At 36.4% G+C, this 10,274-nt stretch overlaps 1 protein-coding gene across 1 annotated transcript; it reads right to left on the bottom strand.

The window, feature by feature from the left end:
• Positions 1-6,331: 6,331 nt before the first annotated feature.
• Positions 6,332-6,934, bottom strand: LOC104605878 (uncharacterized). The gene has a single exon (XM_010270814.1). It carries the CDS (start codon positions 6,932-6,934, stop codon positions 6,332-6,334), a length of 603 nt encoding a protein of 200 aa, XP_010269116.1.
• Between the last annotated feature and the right edge of the window lie 3,340 nt (positions 6,935-10,274).

Below are 10,274 nucleotides of genomic sequence, written 5' to 3'. Positions count from 1 at the left end.
GATAGCAGCGGTCACCTCTCGATGACCAAGATTTTGCGGCGACCAGGATTTGCAACGGTGATAGCAGCGGTCACCTCCCGATGACCAAGATTTCGTGGCGACCAGGATTTGCGGCGGTGATAGCAGCGGTCCCCTCCCGACGACCAAGTTTTCGCAGCGATCAGAACCTGCGGCGGTGATAGCAGTGGTCACCTCCCAGCGGCCAAGTTTTTGCAGCGGTCACAACCTGTAGCGGAGATAGCAGCGGTTGCCTCCCGACGACCAAGATTTCGCAGCGGTCAGAACCTGCAGCGGGATAGCAGCGGTCACCTCCGATGACCAAGATTTCGCAGCGACAGGGATTTGCAGCGGTAATAGCAGCGGATGGAGCCTCTATCAGTGACCAAGATTTCGTAGCGATCATATCGTCGAGTTTATCACGGATCGGTATGCTCTGATACCATGATAACTTGAGTAGAATGAGAAACTCTTCCTCTGTTTTTCTTATTTCGTCCTTTGCAGGGGTTGAGAAATATATATACTCATAATACAAACATCTCCTAATTATACATAAATTCTAATTCTACCTCTCCTAGTTACTACATACAACTTAGGATGAGATTTATCCCTGAATTCAAGGGATATCCCCTAGTTTTACAGCTCACGCCAATACTTTGAACATGTAACAACATATTAGATTTGTAACATAGAACTACCAAGGTCTGGTGGTGAAGACAAGTTGATGATCCAAGGCTAATTTTCATTAAAATCAGAGAGGGTTATTTGTCTTACATGACAAAAAAAGAACTTGTTTAGGATTTAAATGTTCTCCCAAAATTTGAACTTTTAGGGGCATTCTTTTCTTGTATTTGGAGAGGGGGGAAAGTTAGTTAATGGGATTTTGGTTCCCATTGGCAAGAATCTCATGTTCTTTTTTTTCAGTTTTATGTGAGGACCAAGGAAAGTTTATTTTCCTGTGTATCGCTTACCCAAGAAAGTGATACCCATCTCCTAGGTGGATAAATAACTTTCTCACATAGGGGGAAAGTTACTAACACTTGAATGGGACAAAAATACCCATTATTACTTTTAATAATGGATTTCTATGGCTAAAATGATCATTGCCTTATTTACTTGAGAAATAAAAGAACATGGGTAAATGTACTTACCTGGGTAAGTGTTTCCCAGGAAAAACTTACCCAAGTAATTGCATTTACCCAAATAAATAACTTACCGAAAAAGCGAATGGAGCTTTATTTGAAAATGTTGTCTTAACAGCATAGCTGTAAAAGAAAATTTAGCTCATAGAGGCATGGCCATTGATGTGTCATGCCCAATCTGCAATAAAGAGCATGAATCCATTTTCCATGCTTTCTTCTAGAAATGGCTCTAAGAAAGGTTGATGGGCCACTACTCTTGGTTGAGCTAAGTTTTGTTAAATTCTTGAAGGTACCTGGCCTCAGACCCAAGGCCCGAGAAAATTATTTCAGTTGGTACCTGATCCACGCTCCTACTTGTCCAGCTCACATTTGCACCACTCTTGTCCAATAACAAACTTGAAGAATTTACGCATCATTGGGCCCAGGTTCTCGTCCGTGCCCATTCAAATTTTAGTAAATGCTCAACTTCATCTCACCCCAACTTGCGGCCTAAAGAAGAAGAAATGGAATTTCGTAGGCTAGAGTTAGTTTTTAATTTCATATTGGTTGTAGCTGTGGAACCAATGATAATAGCTCATGCCAGTGATAAATTACATGAGGCCCACAGTGAGATGTTGAATAGTTGTGGATCCCACGCATTAAAAAACTGGTGTGGAGCATTGTTATTGGTCCCACAGAAGCTATAGCATTCAGATAATCCTGTCTCGTTAGTTTCACTGCTGGTAGCTCAGTTGGTAAAGTTCTCCGGCTGTTTATAGCGGAGGCCTGGGATCAAATCCTGCCATCTTAAATGATGCTTGCTTGCTTGCAATTATGCATTTAGAAGTTCAGCATTCTATCCTTCTCGTCAACAGATGGGTGGAGTGTTCATGGGCTAGGCTTGGGCTTAGCTTTTACCAAAATTAAGAATGGACCAAACCCAAAGCAATGTAAAATGTTGATGGACCAAACCCAAAATCCAACCCTTGAACAGGTCTATAATGAGAGAGATTTAAGAAGCTATCTGCTGAAAGAGTTTAGAAGAGAGAGAAGAAGAAGAAGAAGAGGAGGACTTGCAGGCTGCAGAGGTGATGGCGATGGTGACTTATAGTGACAACAGTGATGATGATGGCGATGGCAAACTACAGCGGCAACAACGGTGGCGATGGTGGCAAACTGGCGATGAAAGTAGATCTAAAATTTCTCAGTCACAGATCTCACACACTCTCTCTCTCTCTTGCAGATTTGTCGTCTAGAGTCTAGACTCCTCTCTCAGATCTCTAAATGTGAGAGATCTCACTATCTCACACATCTCTCTCTAGTAGATCTCAGATCTGAGAGATCTTCTCTTTTCATTGTTGTTCTGACAAAACTTATCAGAAGTAATAAATCAAACCATTCTCTGGGTCGAACAGTTCAATGGTCAAATCGTTCAGATCATTGGTTCATTGACTAATTCAATGGTTTTGATCAAAGATCGGATTTGGGATAAAACAAAACCGATCACCTGAATGGTTTCCAGTCTGAATGACCCAACCATTCGGGTCGATGACGGTTCAAAAATAATGCATTTAACAATGAAATCAAAGCACCCTCATGGTCACCATTGATTCGTCATAAGTTTTTTAGGTATTATCTTTATTGTATTATAGTGGAATTCATCTATATTATATTTAAATCTATATTTATATGTGGGTGCTGAGTTTTTTTTACTAAAATACCTTATTTTTGGATTTTTTTATTGTTGAGGCTGAAAAATTCTAAAGTGTAATTTGACTTATTATTCACCTCTTATATTTAAGAGTTGTTATCTAAAAACTCATGGCCCCTCACTTTTACATATTTCCCTCAAACTTACTCACTTTTCCAAACTTCCAATGCCTCCTCTTTAGAGAATTTTTGTTATCCAGCTAAAACTTTCTGGCGGGTCACTGTTAGTAACCATTAAACGGAGTTGCCAACTATGTTGTTATTTTTCTATGACCAAATTAACCCTGACCCTCTGTTAAATTATCATTTAAATAAAAAAAGGGAAAAGTCCAAAATATTTCTATTTTTGTCCTCAACCTAAAGATCTTGAGCCCTTTCGGATGAAGAGAAGAACCTTCCAAGTCCTCTGATGGAGTGATAGTATAATAGATTTCATCATTGCACAATTTTGGTTCACGGTAAACTCAAATGGAGGGGTAAGATAGTAAACTTGCACAAACCCTTCATCTCCTGGTGGTAAATTTCTGATGGGGGTCTTTGGAAGTTTTAAAAAAGTAAGGATAAGTTTAAGAGAGTATGGGAAATCAGGTGTAAATAATTTCATAATGCCAAAACTAAACTTTATGATAATATTCAGACCATTTTACCTTATTCTTTTTTCTCTTCAATCTCGGTTGAAGGAACGAAAGAGGGGAAGAGAATGAATGACCGTTCTGCTATTCTGAGCAAGTGAGGTGATAAGCTTCAATCAACTCTAACCGTTTATTGACAAAGAAGGTGATAAGCTTACCCATTCCGTCCCTTTCTCTTCAAACTGCGTTGAAGGAACGATAGAAGTGACTGTTATTCATTGGAGCACGTGCAGGTTGAAGGAACGACAAAAAAAGTGGTACGCTTAAGTTTTTTACCCCTAACGTCTGATTAGTTTCTGAAATTAGCTTCTGTAAATAGAGGAAAAAGAGATTCACTTAAAAACCAACAACTGGCTTCGTAATAGCTTCCAATTTCTATTTAAAATGCAGCTGAGCTATTCAACTGCTCGAGGGTTTTCGTTTTTCTCTACGTAACAGGTTGCAAGTATGGGAAAGACTATCTTCACTTCACCTTGCAGAGATATGCTCATAACAAGCCAACCATGGTGGGTCATCAATACTGGAGGGTCACTAGTGGTGTTGCAGATGAACTGAAAATCTCCATTTCGAAAACAGTTGGGATCATTTCCAACGCCAAACAGATAAGGGATGTTGAGGTTCCCAAACTTCTCCCGGTAGTCGTGCTTTGTCAAAGACAACATCGGAGCAGCCACTGTTGCTGCCGCCTTTGTCACCATAAGCAGCCATAGTAGAAGGATATGAAGCAATATGGGCCAAAACATGATCAGATGATAATTGGAGGTTAAAAGGAGTTTAGGAGGGGGCAAGAGAAACAGAGCATCGCTACCTTAAGTCATGTTAAATACTTAAGATACAGCTTAATTGTTCAAGTCACCGCTAATGGCGTTGGAATAAAAAACGCTAAAAAATCAAAATCCTAAATAATCTTGCACTAAAATCAACCAGAAAGTAGAAAAGCATAGAAAATGATAGAAAAATGGCAAAAAAAAAAAAAAAACCCTGGTTGTCTCCTCGGCACCAGCAATACAAGGTCATCTTTTCCGGCAATAGTTGAGTTAAAAACAAGGGGTATCAGGAGCAGATGCGATTTGTTTCAAATATTTCTTTCAAAATATACGGAGAAGATCTTTGTATGATGCTCTGGTGTGTGACTCGTCGATTTCAATTTTTTCAGCGTCGTCTTCCACTTGACATCACCTGTGGGAGGAACTAGTTTCTTCAGAACTTCAGGTCACAGAGTGGGTGAATAGTAGTTCCCACTTGAAGAGAAAGGATGTTATAATTGGGGTCATTTTCATCATTTTAAAAAATAATCAAGATATATTGGATTGGACCAATCCGGTTAAAAATATTTATTAGATTGGATTGGACCTGATCCGTCCATAATAAATTTATATTGGACTGGGTTTGACTAAGCCAATATCTGATCCATTGATATAAGATAAGAATATAGGCATCAATGGACCGGATTTAGATTGAAACCAATCTAAATCAAAACCAATATGAACAAATTGGATGGTCCAGATATTGAATTGAACCAGTCCAAAATAGTTCAAAATATTTATTGGATTAAATTGGACCTGATCCATTTATAATGGATTCACATTCGACTGGATTAGATTGGACTAAATCCAGTCCAATTGACACCCCACTTATAATTGAGCGTTGAGCAATGATCTAAATCAACAACCTCAATTCAGTCTTAATCTCACTTCATCTTTAAGTGCACCTTTCTAATACCTTGATTGCAATCGGTTATTCCTTGATGATCACGTCTTAGTTGTGTTTTAATATGTATTGATCGTATTTCAGTGATTATGAGATGACTAGCTTGCATTTGATGGTTCTGGGCCATTTGTTCCAACAAAGAAACAGATACTAGAAGTGATACCGATCTTTCTTAATCCTTCTTAGTTCTTATATGCATTCCTTTCAGCAATCAATTGGGGTGTTCAACAAAAACTAAATCAAAACAAAAAATCCGATCAACCAACCGAATTGATCGATTTGGTTTTGGTTCGGTATTTATAATAACAGTATATAAATTATAAATTTATATGTATTATTATATATATATATATATATTTTAAAATTGTCTATTTATAATAAATTTTATATTATATGTATTTGCAATATTTATATATTTTTATAATATATTAGAAACATAAAAAAACCAAACCCATTTAGTTGGAAATTTGGAATACTTTGTTAATAATATTAGACTTGTGCACAATCCAGAACATCATGAAATCAAGAAAATACCATGGCAAAAGCCTAGCAGTGCTTCACTACTACCAAAAAACTGGATCTTTCTTTTAACCCGGCATTTATGCTGCAGGCTAGAACATTTTCTAAGAAATATTACATTGGATGATCATAGGTATCAGTTATAACATCAATAAGCAGAACCTCTAATTAATATTTTTCTTTATACAAAAAAAAAAAAAAAAAAAACAGAACCAAGCAAGCATTGAATTTCCTACCAATAAAGGAGGGGATGAGGCTACAATTAATGGATCTCCATATGTTGTAGTCTGATGTAATCAGTTCTAATTCTACCGAAAAGTAGAGAAGAGAAACTGCTGCTACCATGAAACAAAAAATAAAAAACAGAGAACCCATAATTTACAGAAAATCATCAGCAGATCAGAGGATAAGGATATCTGATGGTTTCAGATATGAAGATCGAATCACAACCCAGATGAATGCAAGTATAGAGCTTGTAAATGGGTGTGGGATGAAGGAAGCACAAACAAACTGGAGAAAGAAAAAGGAAGGAATAATTCATCCCAAATCGTTTTTTTTTTTTAAGAACTTGAATCCAACCTGGTGCAGTAATGCATCAAAATTAAAACTGTTGATCATCAATTGCCCATCTCTCTGATCAATTCAACAATGCATTGATAATGTCAATGGCAATTCACATTCACGTGAATCCGAAGAAGATAGGTTATCATACTCGACGCTTGAACCTATTGATACCGAGGCTTGATGATTTTCTTCATCATCATCATCATCATCCTTTTCCTGGCTCATGTTATCGTCTAGTTCACCCACCACGACAGCGGCCCCAAACCGAACGCGCCGCACTCTGTTGTCAGGGGATTCGGCCGCATGGGTCGGAGATTCAGGACCTGCAGATGATGCTACACCACCCATATCTATAGTTTGTACTCCGGCGACATTTGCACCGCCACCACGCCAACCACCACCACCACCACCAGTACTACAACGGGCAGCAGCAGGGCCAACAGCAGCTACACCTCTAATAGAATCCCTGGAAATGCATCTATATACCAATGTGAGGAACCAGAATAACCATGGAACACTCACCAGAACCATCCCAGCAACTGGAAACCAGGCTGTGGATTCTGTTTCAGGGAAGAAAATATACAATAGCAGGAAAACTCCTCCTGCGGTTATGGTGGCAAGGAAAAAGCAAGAGATGAGCCATATGCAGATGTTGCCTATTCTTGGGTCCGGTACTGACATTGGTATTCACTGTAAGAATTAAATCAGAGGTAGAAAACAAAGAACAAGTATTGATCTTTCTCCTCCTCTTCCTCCATTTGAATTTTATGTAACAGAGGTTATTATCTTATTGGTAAGATGAAAGCAGGACTCATTCGAGATGGGATGTAATTTTGTGTCCTTCTTTCGTCTGGGTGATGAAATGGTTTTGGCTTCTGTTGTTGCAGGAAGCCTGGAATGGGTTGGTAGCCACAGATTCAGCATGTAGCCACGTAAAACAAGGCACACGTCAAACCAACATAGAAACATTAGAGCGAGAGAGAGAAAGATAGAGAGGCGCGGAGGTTGGATTCTGGTGGGTTATTTATTTCTTTTTTTTTTCTAAAATGTTCTTATTTATCAGATTTCAGATTTGGGATAATTAAGTTTGGCTTTCGAACGTCATACATACATGCATACAAATCATTCATACATATGAATAATGTTTATTTGCACATCAGTCATACATACATAGAAAAATTTTGTTTTCAACATAAAATTGTTGATGCATATATAAACAAATGTATTTTTTTGGGTTTCTATTAAAGCTATAATCACCTTGATACCACCTTAAATTATCCTTTTCCTTAAAAGTTGCCACTTAAATCTCTCCCTCCACATTCCTACAATCTCTCCCCTATTCATTCCTACTTTACCTCTTCTTTTCACTTTTCTCCTACAACATATCTATTTAACAAATAGCTACCACTAATATAAATATATTAGTGGTAAAATAAATCATATAAATATAAATAAATTAATATGCATATATTAACTAAATAATTAAATATAAAGGTTATAATATTATTAAGTTAAAAGTTAACTATTAATTAATAAATAATAGTAATATTTGATTAAATTAGGGATGATTGTCAGCTAGGTTAGCTTGGCTTAGCACCTATGATAAGAGCTATAGCCTGAGATTAAACTAATCTGTGTGATGCACGAGTTTTGTTAAGAAAAATTGATGTAAAAGGAACCCTATGACATTCTTAGTTAGAGGTGATCATGGATCGGGCCATGCTTTGTGCCTATGAAAGATTTTAAGAAATTGCAGGATTGTAGGGCTCCTACTTCATTTTTTTGGCTAAAAAAGCCCATGGATTGCATGAGTTCCAATTAAGTGATATGTACAGCCATGAAGACATTGGGGTTAGGTTGGGTCAACTTGCCCAAGGCCTCAACCCTAACACGAAGTTAAGTCGGGTTAATAGTTTTCAACCCTTACGTGGACTTCAACAGTCCAACTCAAGCTGATTTTTTGTGTTTCGAGCTAACTCAGCCCAAGTTGCAACCCTATCTATGAGGGGTTGAAGGAGGCTTTCATACATTTATATTTCATTTTCCGTTTTCCTTGGACGATTTTATCTTTAAGGTGATATATATCAGTTCCCATTTTCATTTCTTTTTTCCTTAATTGGTATTTTATTCATTTTTTTTTTGTGGGGAAAATATGAAATCGGATTTCATCCTCACAAAACTGTCCTCACAACTCTTGCAGCCGTGTATTAAGAATATCTTCCCGTGAATAAAAAGATGCAAGCATGGAGATGTTCCCAATGCATGACTGTAAAAGGCTGTAAGGACAGTGTGAGAACAGTTTTGTGAGGATTGAATCTGAGGTCAGAAAATCTATAATACCAAAAATACATGGTACCACAAGAGCTTTGACCAATCAAATTAAGCACCCCTGTGAATTTTGATGAATACCACTGATTCGTCACTTATTCTTTGTAAACATAGTTTTCTAGAAATAAAGGTTTGAAAGATTCCTTCTTGGTTTTCTGTCTATTAGGTTCTTTCAATTGCCAAACCAACCATAAAAGGGTCTTTGTTTCTCAGTCGTCTAGCCAAACTGTTAATACAGAAATGCCATACCCAATGTTTGTCCCAGCTACCTTGGGGACTGAATATGGACCTAACATTTGGCTTTTTTTTTTTTGCAAAAATATGACTATTCTCAAACATGAGTACTTTACCATTGCATCAAGTAACTGTATGGGTATTTTGGACATTTTCATGTCTCTTTTCAGAATATTGTAACAAAAGGGATCGACATGCATCTATGTCATGAAATTCAGTGATTGCAATTATCAAACTTTAGGGGAGGTTTCAGAAACAACCAAAAACTTTAGAGGAGGTTTTAGTAATTTACGCTATAAAATATTATAAGTTGGGCTCAGGCACAGACCAAGCTTTTTTGATAAAGCCCGAATCTGACCCAGAAAGAGGTTGGGCCTGGTGTTTTGGACTCAAACCTGAGCCTATAGGCCTAAAATCATGTCCAAGCCCAACTTAGAACAGGTTGGACTGAGCTGACCCAATGGGCTACCTGGCCCATAAACATGTCTAATTATAAATGGATAGGTAGAAATCAGTTTTGGTTGTTTTGAAATTTGAACTGATTAAAATTGGCATAATACCTAAAAAACTGATGAACAATCAATCAACAACATAAAAAGTAGTAACCGATGTCTACCAACCCAAGAAAAAGAATTAATACAAAACGTTTGTGGCTGATCAACCGGATTAAACAAGATTTTGGGTTGGTAGAGTAAAAATGCCTATATAGCAGCGAAACAGTTGCGCAACGCAAGCAACACAAAATACTAGGATTTTGGGTCTAATGTCCTTTTGAAATACGGTGCTACCGTGCTACAAACATTAAAAAGTTTTGTTTAAAAATAAATAATAGCACTAGAACGTAGGAAAATGAACCATCAATGATTTTATCATCTAAGTATCAGTATTAGGTATCATATCGAACTGTCCAGATACAAATACGAATACGTTTTAGAAAGACATAAATATAGACGAAAAAAATATGGATACACTGGAAAATACATATCAATTTCATAAATATATTAATAACATTATATTTAATGTCAAAATAGACATAATTAATATATAAATATATAGGGAATGTATATTCTAATAGTATTTGTAAAGAAATATATTACAATTAATATAGAAGGATGCATAGAAATCACACAATTTTATTGATAATGTATCAAACGAGTTATAGAACATACATACATACATACATACATACATACATACATACATACATACATACATACATACATACATATATATATATATATATATATATATATATATATATATATAAATTAATACATGTATAAAACTACTATTTTGTTATTTTCTATTGAAGTTCAAGGCACAAAACATATGCAAATATTATATGTGGATTATTATATTAATTATTTTTTATTCCACTATTTTTATTTTTTATCATTAACAAAAAAGTCAACTAAAATTAATTATTAAATGTTTGGTAAACAACATTTTTATTTTTATA

This window comes from Nelumbo nucifera, chromosome 1 (genome assembly GCF_055504915.1).
Source record: "Nelumbo nucifera cultivar China Antique chromosome 1, China Antique-T2T, whole genome shotgun sequence".
NCBI lineage: Eukaryota > Viridiplantae > Streptophyta > Magnoliopsida > Proteales > Nelumbonaceae > Nelumbo > Nelumbo nucifera.
Note: the sequence above shows the minus strand (reverse complement) of the source record. Positions and strands in the feature narration are given on the sequence as shown.